Raw genomic sequence first — 20,446 nt, 5'->3', positions numbered from 1 at the left:
GGAGAATTATCTGGAGATCAGCATTTAAGGAATTGGTAATGGATATTCGAGAAGTTGAAGCTGTTTCTCAAACCGGAAGATGGAATGCAATGTGCTATCACTGGAAAAACTATGGATAGGATTTCCAGTCAATGGAAGAAGGTCATTAATATACAAGAGGAAAAGAATGGGGGAAAAGAATGAACCTTGGGAAACACCAACATTAGTGGAGAAGTTAGAAGACAGAGAGCTGTCTACCATCACTCAGAGTGAGTGGTTAGAGAAAAAACTGGATACCCAATTACAAAAAACATTTTGCAAACAATAAGAAGGAAACTTATTTAAAGACCTTTATGCCAAACATGATCAAAAGCTTTTGAAATGTCAAGAGCAACTGCTTGAGTTTCACCAAACTTTTCCATTGAATTTGTCCATAGATGAGTAACATAAGCTAGTACATCAGTGGATCAACACTGATGGAATCCAAACTGGTGATCATTGATCGGATGGAATGTTTCTAGATAGTTTAGAGCTGGCGGTTAATCGATTTCTCCATTACTTTAGAAAGAGTAGAAGTAAGTGCGATGGTATGATAAATGGATGGGAGGGATTTGTCATCCTTTTTTAGGAACTGGCTGGATGTGAGCAAATTTCTAAGGACCAAAGAAAACACCAGTGAAATAAGAAAGTACAAAAAAGGTGACAGAGAACACAAGTAAGCTCAGGGCTCAGGAGCACAGGTTCTGAGAACAAGTCAAGAAATACAATCAGCTCCTGGTGCTTTCTTGGCATCAAGACTGTTCAAAATTCTTCTTGCATCCTTTTGATGAAAGACAACAGGAGACATTGAATGGAATGCACTGGGAATGACAGGAGGTGATTTACCAAGATCATAAATACAAGAGTTAGAAGAAAGGCAGGATGTTAGCAGGTCAGCATCCTGCCTTTGAGGTGGCAAATGAACCATCAGGTTATAACAGAGGTTGAAGAAGAGATGGAAAAATAGCAGCCGATAGCTTTGGCAAGAAACCAGAATGTGCAGCTACCATTTGGAAAAGAAGGGAGTTTTCTACTCTTAGTCTATTCAAAATCCAGTTTAGACTGATTAATAACTACTTTACAACAATTGCTTTGGTGTAGGCAAAAAATGAACCTGGAGATTTGGGGTAAGCCAATTGCAATAAGCAACATTCTTACCTTGAAAGGCTTTAGAGCTACAAGAATAATTTCACTGACACGATTTGAGTAAACAATGACATCAGAAGATTTAAAATATTAATCCATCCAAGGAAAAGAAGAATATAAATTTCGCATATCATCCCATTTTGTATTCTTGTAGTGCCAAACCCAAGATTGGAAGGGCTGTTCATGAGAAAAAAGAACAAGATTGTTGACTGTGTGGTTGTGATTGTCTGGTATTCAAATAGGTAAATAAACAATCTGTGTGAGGTCATTAGTAATTGCAAAAGCCTCAACATCTCAACCAGTTGTGTCCATGTGACTAGAAGATGAAAGCCATTTGGAGTTGTGAACATTAAAACTACCTCATTGTTAAGAAAGTTTCATTAGAGAAAGGCAAGTTTCAAAGAAAGGAAATCAAAAAGTTCCAAGTGATTAGTGGAGTTGGGAGAACAATAGAGGAAACAGATAAATCTGACAGAATGTGGCAGAGGGATTTTAAGCAAGAGAAGATCAAAAAGAGGAGATTCCAAAATTGCTGTTTCTGATGGGAAATATCAAAACAGACATATGCATAAGTACCACCTTTGAAGCGAAAGGAATCATACAGTGAATAATTAAGGCAAGTTGTATGCAGTGTGTGTTACATTTCAGGCACATTAGCAAAGAGTAATCATTCATGAGTTATATATAAAAAAATCAGAACAGAAAGCAATGACTTTATTTGCAAACTGAGAAAATTTCATGTTATCACCTAGTTCTTCTCTCTTCTGTCAGTGAAAACATCAATCAAATTTGCTGATTCTCTTCTAGAAACATACCTCTATTGGGTCACCCCCCCCCTCCAAGATGTCTAGTTGCCAAGTTTTGTCCACACTTTTAAAAATATTCTTCATATGGACATTGATTAGCATCCCCCCTTACCAATCGGGTTGTCCATCTCTGAACCTGTTCTAGAAGTTCCATGTCTTATTCCTAGTGTGACCTCCAGACCAGAACATGATAGTCTAATTGTGGTCTCACCATCATCATATACAAAGGGATGATGACATCCTTTTCCCTATTTGAAAACATCATACATATTATAAAGAGAACACCATGTGCCTCCTTTCTAGTCAACTTTTTTCACTGTCTGAAAAATTTCATATTAACTAAACTCTAACCCCTAAGTAATTTTGTCTCCTAACACTTTTAATTCCTCTCCTCCTAACTTATAACTCCAAGATTTCTGTTCTCTAGGTACAAAATCTTACATTTAGAGCATTACAATTCGGTGTGTAACTCATCTAGGTCTTTGAAGCAAAATAGCTGGGTTCTTGTAGTTAACCCCGTTCCTAATTTAAATCATCAGTAAAAATTGACAATTTCCCCTGCACTCCTTCATCAATATCATTAAGAAAAATAAGAAACAACAGTGGCCCCAACACTGATCCCTGAGAAACTCCACTTGCTGCAACTGGTTCACCCTGAGGTATGTCCATTTATGACTACCCTCTGTCTCTTATCTTTTAGCCAGCTGTTGACCCAATAAAGGATCTTGCCATTAATCCCAAGTTGCTCCAGTTTATATAACACCCTTTCATGGGATATCATTAAAGTCAAGGCAAATAATGTCAAAGTTGTTTCTTTCATCCAAAAGTTTTATGACTTTGTCATAATAATTAACTATATTGGTCGGGCAAAACTTCCCCATCATGAACCCATTCCTCTCAAGGTGTCCTGTATTGTACACATAATCAGAGATTCCACGATCTTAACCAGTACTGAAGTCAAACTCACTGGTCTATAGTTGTCCATCTCATCTTACAACCTCCTTTGGGGAGAAGTTAGCACTTCTGCAGTCCATGGGTGTGGGGGGGATCTCCCCAGAGTCTAATTATGATCTCATTATCATCCTCAAAGGAATGATGCATTCACATACAGCCTTTTTTAATAACAGGTTAATTCACCTTCACTCAACTTCATTAGTTTCCCATATATACTTTGTTGTTAACCAAGTTAAGGAAAAATTCAAATTAAAGTTCAAGTCATCCTAATTCAAGAACTGATTCACTGTTTGGAAACATTAACCCTTTTGTTAATGTGTCACTGAGTAACACCTCAATGAAAATTCGGTGAACAGATGATTTCAATACTCTAGATTCTTTGACTATTTCTTCATAGGACATATGTTCTGTCTTCCTCCAAAATGGTAGAAATAATGATGGCCAATGTGTTTTCCTTAGATGTTCTTAAGTTTACCTGAGCACTGGCTGTCTTCAAAATACTTCAAAATGTTGACAAAATATTTGAGACCAACACGAAATCACATTATGATCTACTGTTGACTCACCACCCACTTCCTGTAACAATTCGTAAATTTGTGTTGCCATTCAGCCACACAAAGTTTCAATTTTTGATAAAAGCCCTTTGACATGAAACTGTAATCTGACTTGGGCAATATCACCATCCATTTCTAAAAGCCTCTACACAAACATTCAATGCAGGAACCGTTTTAATCATATTAATGATAAAGTTAAACTTTAAATTATCATCGTGATAAATGTCAGTTGCACAGGTGTATGGAAAGAGGAGTATGTGTGCAGTACTTTTGGCATAACCCTCATAGATGGTGGACAGAAAAACATCTTTGAAAATTAAAAGAAAAAAAAGCCTGCACCTGTTAGCATCATATTGTCAATTTGGACTTACAAAACCAAAACTGAATAAATTCTCTGAATTTCCGATTTAAGAGTTAATCAGATGATACAAATACACAGAGGATATCACTGCAAGCAAAAAAAAAAACAATGAACTTTATTTTTTCATGTTTTTTGTGTATGCTTTTTTCAATTTTTTTCATTTTTGAATTCTCATTTTTTAATTATTAAAATGAATTTCTAATTTTAATTTTAAGGATTTTAATTCATTTTCATTATCTTGGTTAGAGTATCTTGGTACTCAGTTTGCATCATTGAACCTTGCCAAGTATAACCATAATTTTGTATTCGTTTTGTATTTATTTTTACAAAACTTAAATTCAACAAAGAAACTCACTCTGCAAAGTCCAATGACACCAAAAACTTGCTGCTGTGAGTCCACAAGTTCCAAGAACTGACTATCACAGATCAAAATTCATATGCAAAAAGGTTAAACTAAAAACTTGTAATGAAAGGTGTGTAAATTGTGACTGTACTTGCAGAGATATTAGACAGCATACTAAGAAATTGTAACATTCAGCTTTATTTCCCTTTTTATATACTGATACAATTAATGCCTTACTCTAACCCTCTGGAACTCTTTCAGAAAATAAACTGTGTATAATGCAATGTAATCACTATATTATACTCTGAAGAAGTGGTTCTTGTGAACCTTCATTTTATCTATTATGGAATGATATTCTTCCTACAGTAAGGTGTGAGGGTGTCTCCATGGGTGGTTAGTCATGCATCCATGCCTAGAAGAAGGCATCACTTCAGTTTATGATTTTAATTCATTTTCATTGTTAGGATATCTTGTACTCAGTTTGCAGAATTGCACCTTGCCATAACTTCGTATTAGTCTACCATAGTTGTATTGGTATAACATTTGTCTTTTTTTCTCTATAACAGTCTTGGAGATAGCATCATGTTTTGCCTTTGTAATTAAATAATTAAGCTGCATTTTATAGTTATTACAGTCAGTTCTGCTATAACACAGTACATGTGTTCCTAAAATTCTCCGTGCTATAGTATTTTGCACATTAAAAACAACAGGGCTTATGGGAAAAATAGGGTAGGGGCAGAGCACTAAAAAAAAAAAAGTGGCCAGTCTGTTAAGTAAAACACCAAAAAAGTTAGAAACCCAATAATATTTCTAACACAGGTTTAAACATCTTAAATTTATAATCAATAAATAAATATTACAGTAAATATAGCACTTTACCTTGACAAGATATGAAGTTTGCTTGACTGATATTTTTATTCACTGACATTTTCCCTTTTTTTTTTTATTGTAAAATTTAAAATGGCAAAAAAAGATAAGTAATCAGTAACGACGAATACGGCATGCACAAATTGCACAAGTGAGATATGTAGGTAACAATTTCGTGCATTAAAAGAAGCTTTAAAAATAGGAATGAAGACAAGATTCTGAAAATTTATATTTTTTATATGATTGGAATTCCATAGAAGGGAAAACATTCACCATAATAACATAAAAACCCACAAAATTCCAGCTACTGATATTAACGCAAATGTAATAAGATCGAGTTTACTACCTATTTATAATAGATTTCACTAACAGAAATGTCCAATAAACTGGGAACTGCAAATTGTTTTTATTGTTTTATGGTAGTAACCTCTAGTAATGTACTCCTCTGCTCACGCTATCATGCCTCATGAAATTTCTGTCAGAACAGAAAAATATGAACTCCCAAAAACATGAGTTAGCCTACAATATCATCTGTTATCTTGTCAATACAGTGAATGACAACAGTGTGTCTCTGACCGGTACAACTACAGTAAATGAAATAGGTCTCACACATTTGACATTTAACATTTTTTAAGCTTCATAAACGTGTATGTATTGCTGCGTAGGTTGCTAAGTTCCACTTGGTTCCGGGTTTTGTGTTCACCTAGTGTTACTCGCAGACAAAATTGTACATGAGCCAACGCAAAAATCGCGTTATACTCGTATTGTTCCCTAATATATCAGTTGTGTTGCGAAAATGCACATTATAGCAGAACTGACTGTACTGTTTTAGCAATTATTCAGTTTAAAGTCTTTTGCATCCCATTATCTATATGATTCCTATAAATACTATATTTGTAATACATCATGTTGTATGTTTCTGTTCACTGTATAGCTTCCTCAGCGTGCATGGCTGTACCAGAATATAAATGGAAATACACTACTCACATAATGTTAATATGTTTATTGTTTTTTTTATAACAGAGGAAAAAAAAACTGTTAATTGATATGATCCATAACATATCTGAAAGTTTTGTCTACAAATTCAGATCTGTTAATAATTCATGTTTGTGAAAAAGTTTCTTGTAACCAGGAATTTTCAATAAAATCTGAGTTTATTAAGATAAATATGCTGTGTATTCATGCCAGGAAAAAAACACATTTTAAATTTTTATGATTTCTAACAATGTTTCACCATATAAAAAAAAAAGAAAAAAAAAATCTTCAAATTAGAAAGAAACAAAAAAAAAAAAGTTATACAAAAAATTAATATCCATAATACCTTATTAGGTCACTGTCATCTACAATATCCAGCAATGCATACTCCTCCAAAACACTTGAAGGTGGTGTTATCTGTTTGAATTCTAATAACGAAGATAGCTAAAAATATAAAATTTATTATAATATTTCTTTTTGCTTTTAATTTCCTCAATATTTTAAATTCTGTCTTTCTATTTTCATTCCAAGCTATGAGCATTACAAATTGCTTTCTTCAAAATTAATATATATTACTATTAGTTTAGAGGTTCTAAGGTATAAATCAGGGATGACCAACCCCATGCCACTTATAGCCCATGCAGCTCTTGTTGGTGGCATGCCTCCTTACAAGGAAAAAAAAAAAAAAAAAAATCTTAAAAAGTTATACAGAGTCAATTTGAAGAATCAGAAATGGAGAAAAAACAACAGAACAGAGCTTTCCAAAGTGGGTGTAATATCATGTTCCAAAGAGCATTGCCAAATTTTGGCATCATATTAGCATTGTTTTCCCAGCATATATTGATGTAAATGATTGATTAAAAAACAATAACTGATTAATACATAAAAAATTTACAATTATTTCTTGATGTGCTTCATACTTGAAAAACAGTGAGCAGTAGAGGCATTCTTTCACAATCTCTCTGAAAGCCAATAACTGACACAGTTGATTTCAAATAACCTTGTTTACATTTCTCTGGCCCAAAACTACGGAAATAGCATACTGCATTTACAATCAACTTAAAGATAAGGAACAAAAGGGATACAGTCTTGAATTACTTTTGGCATGTGCAAAGTGCATTAGCATCAAAAAAGTTTGGAAAGCACTGGTATACAGTTTAAATTCCACTTTTATTGCTAAAAATTATGATCCAGATTTCAGCATTAATAAGAACCTTATTTACCAGGTCACATTTACTGCTTTTTAGCATTCATTTAGCACAGGAAAGTAGGGATGTTAATAAGCTTCTCACAACATTTATACTGTGAAGACAAAACATTTATTCAATTAATCCATATTAACTTTATTTTATAGAGATAAAATCATTTTAATTTTTTTTAAATTTAAGTACCAAGCATAAAATTCCTTTACAAAGTCAGTAAAAAAAAGCTTGGTGTAATAAAGCACAGATCATTGGGGGGGGGGGGAGATTCTAATAGCTTCTAAAACTGCCCTTAAATGGCACTTCACATATTTCCAATATAATGCAGCACACAGCAGAAAACAGTTGCCTCCCACTGGTATAAAGGTATAGGTATGACTCCACGCATGAATGAATTCATATACTTCAAATGCCTATGAAATACATTTTTGCTTCTGGAACAGAATACTATTAAGGATCAAGTTCCAAATCAAAACTGAAATGTGTGATTTCAGTTTGAACATTTAACATGAATAACTGCAGGAGAGGTCTGCGACAGTTGGTCAACAGGACAATTGATTAACATCATTATCTGTCTCATTTCAGAGATATTAGGAGTTAAGATGGAAGGAGGGAAATACTTGGCATGTCATCATTAAAGAATAATTAAAGAAAGAAAACACTATTACAGACTACTTTTGGATCAAGATATACAATGGAGTCAAACTTGGAAATGCATCTTACACTGGTAAATTCTCAGACATTGAAAACAACCCCCTCTGATGTACCTTCAGCCTTTTAACAGTTAAGTCAAAAAAGTCAGCAGTTAGAGCAGTGGTTTTCAACCGGGGTGCCGCAACAACATTCCAGGGGTGCCACGTAATTTGGGTTTAAGTTACTTAAACTTATTACTATTTTTTAATTTATATGTTTATTTCATTATAAAAAGGTGTACAGTATCTTTTTAATTTTATGGTGATCTGTAATTGATGTTTACTTAGTGCCTCTATATAAAGAATAAAATTATATACTGTATATATATAATTTGTATTATGAAATGTAATTTTTATAATTATATTATTATAATAAATATCATATATCATATATATTTTTTAATATTACACACACACACACACACACACACACACACACACACACACACACACACACACACACACACACACACACACACACACACACAGAATCAGATCTAACAGGCAGAAAATTGAGTAGGGGTGCCGCAAAATAAAATATAAATTACTTAGGGGTGCCGTTATTAAAAAACGGTTGAAAACCACTGAGTTAGAACAATTATTTCATTATGCAATTTACCTGGTTAATTTTCCTGACAGAATATATTCCAGACCAGTGGTTGTAAATATTTTTTTCTTACAGTGAATTTTTTGTCAATTTGATCCTGTGTTTCAGCTAATGGGTAAGGATCAAATTCAAAAAAATTTTTATCTGTACATTTAACAATCCTTATATTATGATATTACAGAATTTGTACAAATTACATATATATGCACTGTAATAATCTTATATATATAAAAAAAGAAATATACATTTTTTAGTAAATATACTTTTTATTAACATTTAATAAACATTAATTACACACAGATATTCAACTTGAATTTAGTGTAAAATATATGTTTTTCCAATTTTTTATATGGGCAAATCATCTTATAAAATTTAGACAAAAGTATCATCTAATAAAATTTATACAAGTTTATTTAATGCATATGAATTTGCAAACTACTGTAATAATGTAATGTTGCATGATTTGATTTTAGAAAGAAACTAATTTTTCAAGTGGGTCAACAAAATGTTCTTGCAAGTCATAGGTTGCTGTTCTAGACAAAAATGTCTAAATGCTTACAATTTACTAGCATTTGTAAATTTGCAAACTCCTGTTAGTTACACCCCCCACAGTTTTTAACTAAATGAAATGTTCATTTAGTTAAAACTTTAAAATTTAGTTAAGTTAAAATTTAGTTCATTTAGTTAAAACCTTGCCAGTTAAAAACAGTCAAATGATGACCAGAATCAATAGTGGGCAATAGCCCTTAATCAATAATAAATCAATAGCCCTTAATAAGGAAGAATCACCTGATTGGTCAATAACACTGGCCAAAAAAAAAAAAATTATTTTTCATACCTCTGGAGAAAAAGTTAGATTCTAAAGGATACTGACCTGTCAATTCCAAAAATGCCAAAATTATGTCTCTATCATGTCTCCATTGAAAGATATACTATAACTTAATATATGACCAATATCAAATATCATATAATGATACATATATTATATGTTATCTTATACCGGCAACCATGGTGCAAAGAGTGCTGAAAAAATGGTAGTGAAAAAATGGTTAGGCACCCGAAAGATGCCAATTTCCTTTTTTAATTTTGCCTTTTGAATTCTGCTTCAACAATACAAACATTTCATCTTTTCTGAATAATTTGAAATACTTATTGCATGTAACTTTTCATTTTTTAATAAAAAATTAAATATTTAAAAATGCTATGTTTTTTAATGTTATTTTCAAAACAATAAAAAAATTATTAATTCTGTGAAAAATTATAAAAAAAAAAAACATTTCAGACATAAATAGACATGCATCTCTTGGTCCCATCCATTTGCAAGTTGAGAAGATTGTTAAGCTTGCAAAATTTTAAATGGGCATATGGCATTTATTTCTGATTATGTGCTGAAAGACTTCTAAAAAAATTAAAAATGTGAATATATTAGATATTTTCATTCCCTTCCATTTTCAATTTTTTTCCAAAATTTATTTCAAATTTGGTGCTTTATAAGTATGCCAAGTTCAAAACAGATCTTTCACTTCCTGCAGATTAACATTCATCTTGAATGAATACTGCATTTCATTTTCCAGCATTTATTTATACAAAAACAATAACAAATCTTTGAAGCATTAGTGCGTGGGAAACTGTAGATGTTTATTTAACTCACGGGAATGGAATGCAGTGACCATGGACTTTAAACAAGCATCATTTTAAACTTCACTGTTATGTCACTTATCAAATTCCATGTTACTCATTGAAAAAACAGTTATAAAAACAGAGCACCTGTTTATTTTCTCTGCAAAAAAACCAAAACAAAATTTGGAAACTCTTGCAGTAAAAGTGTGATGATATTCAGGAAACTAGAAAAAACTTAAAAGATTTTTTAATTATAAATTAAAGGGTAACACCAAAACGTTAATTTTGGGAGGCATCTTACACCTTCTCCCCAATCTTTGATTGGTAAAGTTATTAATTATCCTTTGACAAAGATAGCATCTTATTAATCTCTTATTAATACATATTTGGTTCACTTATATTCTTTTCCATCTGTAATCTTAAATGCATATTTCTACTCCTTGAAGGGTACAAGATATTAACCTATAATTTCCAATGCGCATAAATGATTCTCCTTTTAAAAAATGAATTAGTTGGTATAAATAAAATAAAATTTTCTTCATTATACACAGCATATTATTAAAAATTTATAAACTGAGAGAGAAAAGAAACTAATCATACCTGATTATGTCCGAACAAGCTAGCTATGTTATCTCTTACTGAAATGCCACCTTGAGTAGATAACACATTCTTTTTACTAGGTAAAATTTAAAAAGAATAAAATAAAAATAAAATAAATAAACACACACAGTGTCAAAATCTTGAGTAAACTTTAATCTTCTGTATCTCAAAAAGTTTATTGAGTTACTAACATGAACAAAACTAAATAGGGTTGAAAATATGTTAGGTATACAGAAATGACAGACATTACAGAAGTTATGTGAGATGTTAAAAATGTCTACAGCATGCATAAGTGAAAAGCACTGTTTCTCAACAACTCAACATATGATAATACACATAGCCATAACTTTGCCTGCTTCATGTCATATCATCACCCATAAATCTTACAATGTTTGCAGTTTGAGTATGTCTTCTGGGTATCCCCTCAAAAAATTCTAGGGGAGCAAAATGTGAAGACTTTGGAGATTATTTCCTTTGCAACCTTCTCGGGAAATTATCCAAACAGATATGAACAGAATGAAAATGTGAAGGGGGAAATCAATGTATCTGGAAACACATTTCTTATTGCGGGAACTGCATTATTCATTAACAGTTCAAGATAACTCTGCCCAGTAATAACAGTATCACTGAATCAGTAAGATTTCATTATCCCACAGAGTCCAGTTCACACACCAACCCCTTAAGGATTGTCACTGACCCAGCAAACACAGTTGTGACATTTTCACAATTGCTGAACCTTAACATTTTCATACTTATAGTACCGTTTCTAAATGAACTTCGTGATTCATTGTTGGACAGTGCAGTGTCGAGTCAGTTTCATGTGACATAAGCATTGGGAACACCAAGTTGAGAGGAGAGTATCATAGGCCTAGTGATTGATGACTACAAAGAACAATAGTACAAAGAAATAGAGTGGGCCAGTAAATCAGATCGCCTTCTAATGGGAGATTTTAACTTCCCAGATATAGACTGGAACTTGTGGGTTGGTCACTCACACACTAGCAAGACTTTTGTGGATTTATTGGATGATTGTTTTCTACAGCAGCATGTTCTAAAGGCAACCAAAGGGAGTAATACTCTTGATCTGATTATCAGCAATGATTTTTCATGCATTAAGAATCTGCAGATAAAGGAACCACTAGGAGGCAGTGATTACAGTGCATTGATGTGGGAATTACTTAAAGATGTAACTACCATTAGGGGTAAAGGAAAGGGTTCTTGCTTTCATAAAGGTGACTACAATGATGGGACCAACTGATGATGTTACTAATAGCAAATTCTAAATGGGAAGCAATCAATGGAATTAATCTTGAAAGCTACTAGGCTTTTCATGCCAACTAGAAATACTGTCCAAGGTTTAGGCCTAAATGGATGTCAGATGAACTAATCAGACCGAAGAAAAATGCATGGGATGCATATAAATTATAAGGAGACACAGATGCCTATGGTAGTTATAAGATAGTGTGTAATCAAGTCACAAAGGACATTAGGCAAGCAAAGTATGAGAAATCTTTGGCAAAGGATGCAAAGAAAAACAATAAAGGCTTCTTTACTTATGTAAACTCCAAAAGGAAGGGGATGAATCACATTGGTCCACTTGAAATCAACAGTTCAATTGCTGACGAACCTGCTGAGGTAGCTGACAAACTGAATGAGTATTTTGCACCAACATTCACATGTGAAGAAGTAAGGAATTGGAGGCCAGAAACTTATCAAACTCTGGCAGGGAGCTAAATGATTCTGTAATAACTGAGAGCAAACTGGAGGAGAAATTGTGGAAGATAAACATAAGAAAGGCACCTGGGGTAGATGGGTTCTATCCAGTTATATTAAAGGAAACAGCAAAAGAAGTAAGCAAACCTTAGCCATAATTATGAAAGCTTCCTTGGACTCAGGGGATGTTCCCATGGACTGGGGACAGTGCAAATGGGTCCCCAATTCACAAAGAAGGATTAAAGGGTGATATGCACGGTAACTACAGGCCTGTTAGTTCTGTTTCAGGAAAAATAATGGAGTCAATAGTTAAAGAAGCAATGCATGATCATCTAGACAAGACTGCAGTTATAATTCAGACACATCATGGGTTAATTAAGGGATAACTAATCCATGATGTCTAACAAATTTGACTGAATAGTATGATGTGGTCACAAAGGAACTGCATGCAAAAAATAATTTTGATATCATATACTTGGATTTTAGGACAGCTTTTGATACTGTTGCACATGGAAGACTACTGTACAAATTAGAGCAGTATGGCATTAAGGGCAAATTGCTACAATGGATAAAAAGATGGTTGAGTAGAAGATAGAGGGTGGTAAAAAATGGACACTGCTCTTCATGGACTAATGTTATTAGTCAATGATATGGAAGAAAGTATATCAGGCTTAATGTCCAAGTTTTCAGAAGATAAGAAAGTTGGCTGGGTTGTTAATGACACCAATGACAGTACGTTACAGCAGAACAGAGCAAATGTTGCAGAACAGAGCAAATTAGCATTAGTAAAGGCATATGATGCAAGAAAGCAAGCTTATACAGCATCAGCCAAAAAAATAAAAAAACCAACACCTCCCATTTCACCCATCCATTCACTCAAAAAGTTTGTCCAGTTCTTCCTTGAATTTATTCAAGCCATCAACTTCCATGATATATGGAAGTTTGTTCCAGCAATCAATTACCTGCTGGCTAAAGGCAAATTTCTGCACATCTATTCTACCTGTCTTCCCTCAATTTGAGTTTATGCCTCTTCAGGCATATAATCTGAGCAAGAGGAAGAATCTCATTAGCATTGAGCCTTCTCAAAACATTCAAGACCTTATACAACTCAATTAGATCACCTCACAAGTGCCCGTGCAAATTGTCTTAGTTGCAATTTGTGCATTCTGTTAAAAAATGCTAATGCATGCTATTGAAATTTATAAAGAAAAGAGAAGAGAAGATTATCCTGGAAACAAATGCCTCTTGAAGTATTTCTGAAGAAGATGACTCCTTGTGCAACAAACCAACGAGTGCCAATAATAAGTGATCAACGAGTGTGCATTTAATCAAAGATGATAAAGAATAAACATTCTTTAACATTTGTAAGTCATAAATAGTTTCTTTATTATTATAATTTGCTTGATTTTATAGGCTACATTTTCATTTCTTTGGATAAATCAATCATTATTTAAACATAAACTAATTAGATAACTAATTTCATTGTTGAGAATGTAATCCCTATTTTTAACATTATGTCTATGGGTAATAAATTCCTGCTTTACGAGTTTTCACTTTATGAGCATGCACTAGGAACAAATTAACTCGTGAAGTCGGGAACTACCTGTATTTACAGGTCTGAACTGTTTACTTTCACTAACTGCAGACCCATGGGAATTGTACCAACATGGCCACAAGTAATTTTTTCTGATTGGGACTCAGAACAGAATAATCAATTAAAATGCATTTGCTTATATAATCCATATGCAAGTACATTCTAAATAGGTAAATGACAAGTAATAATGATTATTGCACATAAGTTAAAAGAGAGCACAATTTAACCTCATACTTTTTTCCTATTTGGTTAAAACAGGTGATACGTTTATTTGTACATATTAAACAATATGCAGCTAGCACATTTGTCATTCTGATGAATTCCTTCCGTGCTTTTTGCTGAAATTCTTTAAGTCTAACAGGGAGAGTGGAAAAAATATTTTGTAAGGAAACTGTTGTGCCAACCTGGAAATAAATAAAAACTAAAATAAGCAATGAATAAATAAAATAAATTCAAAAATTAACTTTAAGAAGATATGAAGGTATATAATGAAAGGAAATTTTTCTGAAAGCCTTCAAAAATGATAAATGATTCGTTTTAACTCAAGCCATTATAGTATAATGGATCATTTATAATACTTATAACAATTAGAACTGTTTTGTAATACGTAATATAAGAATATAATATTATAATATAAGAATGTATATTAATATAAGTAATATTAATATAATAATACTATAATATTAATATAAGAATGTATTATTGCTTATACTGAAATGTTTATAATAATGTCTTCTCCGGTATTTGGCATTATTAAACTTTTTATTACTAGGGTCTGCTGGACCCAGATTCTGATGCTGAACTTTTTCCCCCTCAAGAGCAGCTTTATCCACAACAGTTAACCTACAGAATACATTAACAAATCATTACCAAGATGGTGAAGCACTCCCATTATACAGCCAACTCCAATCCAATCTCATGCCCCTCTCATTCATAGATACTTTACACCATTATCCACTACATCATGGGACTCCCAGTAATGCCAATTCTAGAGATGTAAGGTCCTGGCATCAAAAGTTTTTTTAATAGCATCAAAAAGCTAAAGGAAATGACCCAACAGATTTCTTCCATTCCAGGAACAGAGGTGCCAATCTATAGCTAAAATGGTAGTACAGTATGCTTTATATAGGCTAGGCTCATAAAGGACTTAAGGAAATCAGAACTACTGTTGGTTAGATAATTTGATCTATATACAATGTAGGTGGGAGGAGGTTCTTCATTCCCTAATACACACTCGCTCTCTCTCTCTCCTCCACCTGTCTGCAAATTATTATTTACTCTCAAAAAAACATTTAAAACAAACCTTGTTTATTAGAGATCTTCCAAATTGAACTACAATTAAAAACAGTCTTAATGTTGAGCAGTTTCAGATTGATTCTTTTAAAAATAAAATCATCCTATCCAGCATCCTTAATTCCGGCACTCCTATACAATTCATTCACAGCTTAGCATCTGCTCCCAGCCCAACATCTTAAATGTTGCAGAGATTGTTCCCACTCATACAAGAACATAATCCTGCCTAGCATCTCAATGTTAAAGATTATTATACTTGTCATTTGTACAATAAAGATTTATTTATGTCCCAGAAATGTGTAGTAGCCTGTCTGCAGTTTTTTCACTTGAAGTTACAAATGCACACTCTTTGATTACAAAACTTCCAAAACCATGCTCTCATTCAGAAAAGTCTTGTTAAGAAACTTTGGTGGGAACTTGTATATTACTGCTTATTTCCTTTTCATGTTCTGTTAAACTAAAACCACCTTATGCACTATTTAGATAATTGTTAAATTTTGTGATTTTTTTTAATTTATAACTGCAATGATATATAGATACTTGGATCTGGAAGAGTAAAATACATTCTGTGCAATGACTGGAGGAATAAAATTTTCTGTTTAAACTCAGGAAAAAATATATGACAAGAGGAGAGCACAATGAAATTGTGCTCTCCTCTTGTCATATATTTTTGCATGTTTCCTCTTGCATGTTACCATAAACAATTTCATTGTTTATGGTAACATGCAAATCCAAACATGGATCTCAGATGTAGCTTCAAATAAGCATGCTATGCTAACACATAATGTTCTTATATTAATACTTCACAAAATGACACAAACCTACATCCATGAATGTGCCAACGCATCTCAGTTACTTGCTGTTCTCACTTCATGGTGGTCTAGGTAACTAACGATAGCCTAAAGAATGAATTCAGCTGGAGAATGATAGGACAATTTTCAGAGACTAGTGTGAATACCTTCACTGAAAATGAAAGTCTCTGAAAATTGTCCTATCATTCTCCAGCTGAATTCATGTCACAATACAACTGTCTGTAATGTTACATTTGTACTTCAGTTGGTAGTCACAGAGAGAGCAATTGCCTCTATATAGGCTGTCTACAGGCAGATTAAAAGCTAAAGGATTAGCAATTTGGAATAATTTTTTAATTTAATCAATTTTTTTGCTTTTACTTAATTTCTTTAATATATTGTAAATTTAATTTTGCTAAATGTTATTTTCTGTGATATTTTGTAAATTTAACAATGGTTGTTACAAGATAAACGTTGAGTACCTTCATAAGAGGTTATAATGACTCATACACAAATGGTTGCAGGTGATTCCTGTGTATGTTATGACTTCATCACTTGCACATATTCAAGGGTCAATTTAGTTTGCTAACTACAACTCAACTGATGATACATTTCTTTATTCACATTGCAAGGTGTACTGATCTAAAATTAAAATTATGCCCTCTCATCGGTGGGCAGGTAATCCGCTAATCAAGAGTAATAGAGGTAACAGATGTGTTTATCTGATAATATGGTTCAAAATTTTGCTTGCACACATCCCAAGAATCCTTGTTTGTTGCTACAACAGCAAAAACACATCACTACCCTCCAAAAGATATTTGATACCCAAATGATACCCTGATTCAGACAATGCATAAAACTGTAGTGTTTAGAGGCAGAAAGAGCAATATACTATTTGATAGCTTTAATGTCCCAATTTTCCATGGTTAAAAAATTTTTAACAATATTCCAAGCTGTTTTGTTTGACTTATACTACAGAGAGGAGTGGTTACTCCTTTAAAACATCTTAACTGAGAAGACTGGGGGGGGGGTGATGTGTAGCACCATCTCCATTGATACACAGCCACACAGTCAATCTTTGTTCCCTATTATAGGTTTCACCACAAAGAGTAAGTGTTTGATCAGAAAACAAACTGTAAGATACCCCTGCGTGATCCATGTTGAAAATGTCTTTTGTTTCATATTTGCCAAGAACAAAGGTTGCACAAACTCCAACCAATCAAGGATTTTTCTCCTTGTCAGCTCCTCTAGATTCAATGCAGATATCAAATGAGACTAAGTTGTTTTGCTCTTTAAAGCACTGCAGCCAACCTTTGCTGCACTTAAAATTACTGATACCAAGGCTCAGTGTGAAACAATCAACCTTTTGTTGCAGTAGGGAACCCGATAGTGGAAAATTTGATGTCAGCATCTGTTGGAACCATTGCAATGGTCTTTCTTCAAGATCTTTATGCTTTGCACAACATACACATTTTCTTCTTTTTAGTGCCATTTCAGCTTCAGAAGCATCTTCCTTTCTTCTGATTTTTTTTTAACACTGTTGATAACCTTGGAAAAGGAATGTTAAACTGCTTTACACTTTCTGTTTAGATGAACTCAACCTTATCAACTTCAATGATTCTGAGTTTAGTATCCAAGCATAACTTGTTTTGTTTTCACTTTGTATCCATGTTGAACAGCAGTAATTTTCCGACAAATCAATATTTACTTTTCTAAAAATAAAAATAGTTCAAAACATGAAAATCTCAACGGTACAAAGCAACTCAACATTAGAAAAACATGTGTTTGACTGATCATGCAACAACCTTATGTAGTCATCCAAAGTATAAAGAAAATGTATTTATTTTATTATGCCAATGCCACAGCTGAAGTGTGAATTATGTAACTCATGTTTTAGATTCCCTAAACTGACTATCTGACTCGCCCTCTCCTGAAATGACAGTGACCTTGAGAGTTAGGTATTATGGCATGATCAGCATACTTTGTACTAGCTGTACTGAAAAGTACAGTTATACTATCCATGGTACAAACTAACTTTGTATAATAGCACATTAACTGCATTTTGTATTAAACAAACTTTTTAACCAGAGAATGCCTATCCTTTTCAAGGGGAACGAGATCTATTTTGTATAAACAATATCTTATTAATGAGGTTTTGCTATAATACTAATTTTCAAATCCTGTTGAAGAATGGAAGAATTCTTTAAGGCTCTTTCAGTTGTGATTATAGTTAGCCAATCTCATGCAGTGGAAACAGAGTTCTCCCCAACTCCATGATTTATTACAAATTTTTCAGCTTGCACAACATAAAAATTAGCCCATGAGCACATAATTACACAAACAATATAAAATATTTATTTTATTTGCAAATGTAAACACAAGTAATTACATAAAGGGAGTGAATTATCAAAACAAACATAGGTTCCTACTCTGTACCTCAGTTCCCACTTTTTAGAGAAGCTAAAGTTGTTATTAGTAAACTATATGTCTATAAACTATAACTAGGGGCCATAAATTCAGATTATGGGGGAAAGGTTTAGACTGGATAGTAAGAAATTTTTTTGACCAGCAAGTCATTAATTATTAAAATAATTTGACTCCATGGGTGGTTGAGGCTGACAACTTGGAGAAATTCAGAGCTCAGTTGGATAGATATCTATATGAAAGGGAGACAAACAGATGGCTTATTATTTATTTTATTTATATATTTATATATTATTTATATTTTTTTGGCAGGACTTCTTTGTGTCATATGGCTAATACAAATTTTACCTATCATATATACCATGTGAACTGACACACTGACCAAAAATCTCTAAAACATCCATCAAACTAACATTTCACAGTATATCTTATTTCCACTGGGAATTATTGTAACAAGAACAGAGCATAACAGAGATTTGTGTGCTGTGATTAAATGCACTGATGAGCACACACACCATATATATATATATATATGTGGTGCCTCAGTAGCCAAGTGGGCAGGAGCGGCAGTGCGTAGCACACACTTCTTGATTAGAGCGGGGTTCGAGCCCGTGACCACCAAATACGGAGGATGCGGAAAGGTCAGGGAATGACCACCGCATATCCTCGGAATAATATGGCCTTAGTTGCTAATGCTCCTAAAAACCAAATAACAACAACAACAACACACCATATGATATAAATAACCTAAAGCCAGTTCTTTACTTTTACTAACAAAATGGAAAGGAAAGAAAAAAACTTTGTTTAGCTATTAAATGTAAATCATATTTCACATTGTATAAATTGTATATTTTTATTGTATAAATAAATAATAGCACTCTGGCACTTTACCTGTCTAGAGCAAGGAATTTTTTTTAACAAGATTCCATTGTGATCATATTCCAAACGTGAACCAATAGATGCATTCTTATGTCGGGTGACAATACTTATGTTGCTTTAAAAAATAAAAGAAAAAAAAAAGTATTATTACAGAACATATTAGCAAAATTTAAAAAATACAATTATTATGTTAAATTGCAAGTTGATGACTACAGGAACCCCTCACTAAATGTGGGTGTATGTTGTTGAAAAATACTGTGTTTAGCAAAACTGCTGTTGACTAGTCTAAGGTCCTACAGAAAATAAGGAGTTAAGGAGAAAAACAATAAATAATACCAATAAAATACATTAATATTAAAAAACATACAGCAAACTTCATTTTCCATTTACTATACATCGTAAACATGAAGATAAGGAACATAACACAATAAACATGCATGTGAAAAAAGAAGGGACCCAGGTGTTGAAATAAGATCTACAAATACAAGATTTCGACTGTCCTGGGTTGCATCTTCTTTGGTATTGTGACACCTTCATTGGGTTGGACTCAGCAGCAGATTTTTTTCATCAAAAAAAAAAAAAAAAAAAGAAAAAAGAAAAGAAAGCATAAATAGCTCAATGGCTCATTTTGCTTCTCAAATTCTTTTGCACCTCCTTATAGGACCTCAACAATTGTTCAAATCCTTGCTGAAGCTTAAACTAAGCTCTCTTAAACTACCAGATGATCAAATAAAGTCTTCAAGGTCCCCTTCTGTTAACCTCTCCAGGCAACTCTGAAGGAGCTCCTCTCAACATCAAGCACCTCCGTAGCCAGGTGAGCAGGAGCAGCAGTGCGTAGCACACGTTTCTTGATTAGACCGGGGTTCGAGCCCATGACCACAAAATACGGAGGGTGCAGAAAGGTCAGGGAATGACTACCGCATATCCCCGGAGCAATATGGCCTTAGTTGCTAATGCTCCTAAAAAAAAAAAAAACAAATCTCAACATCATTATACTGCATGTGAGT

General features: G+C 33.1%; 1 protein-coding gene across 1 annotated transcript in view; it reads right to left on the bottom strand.

Moving 5' to 3' along the window:
• Pms2 (mismatch repair endonuclease PMS2) overlaps positions 1 to 20,446 on the bottom strand; it is a 133,243-nt gene that overhangs the window by 93,327 nt on the left and 19,470 nt on the right. The window contains exons 5-8 of the mRNA XM_090386646.1: positions 19,452 to 19,554; positions 14,287 to 14,456; positions 10,746 to 10,821; positions 6,371 to 6,468 (exon numbers count right to left, since the gene is read on the bottom strand). Of these exons, the coding sequence (XP_090242772.1) occupies positions 6,371 to 6,468; positions 10,746 to 10,821; positions 14,287 to 14,456; positions 19,452 to 19,554 (447 nt within the window). The remainder of the gene's footprint in view (positions 1 to 6,370; positions 6,469 to 10,745; positions 10,822 to 14,286; positions 14,457 to 19,451; positions 19,555 to 20,446) is intronic.

Source organism: Mastigoproctus giganteus, chromosome 12 (genome assembly GCF_048544385.1).
Source record: "Mastigoproctus giganteus isolate SK-2022 chromosome 12, ASM4854438v1, whole genome shotgun sequence".
NCBI classification, from domain to species: Eukaryota; Metazoa; Arthropoda; class Arachnida; order Uropygi; family Thelyphonidae; genus Mastigoproctus; species Mastigoproctus giganteus.
Note: the sequence above shows the minus strand (reverse complement) of the source record. Positions and strands in the feature narration are given on the sequence as shown.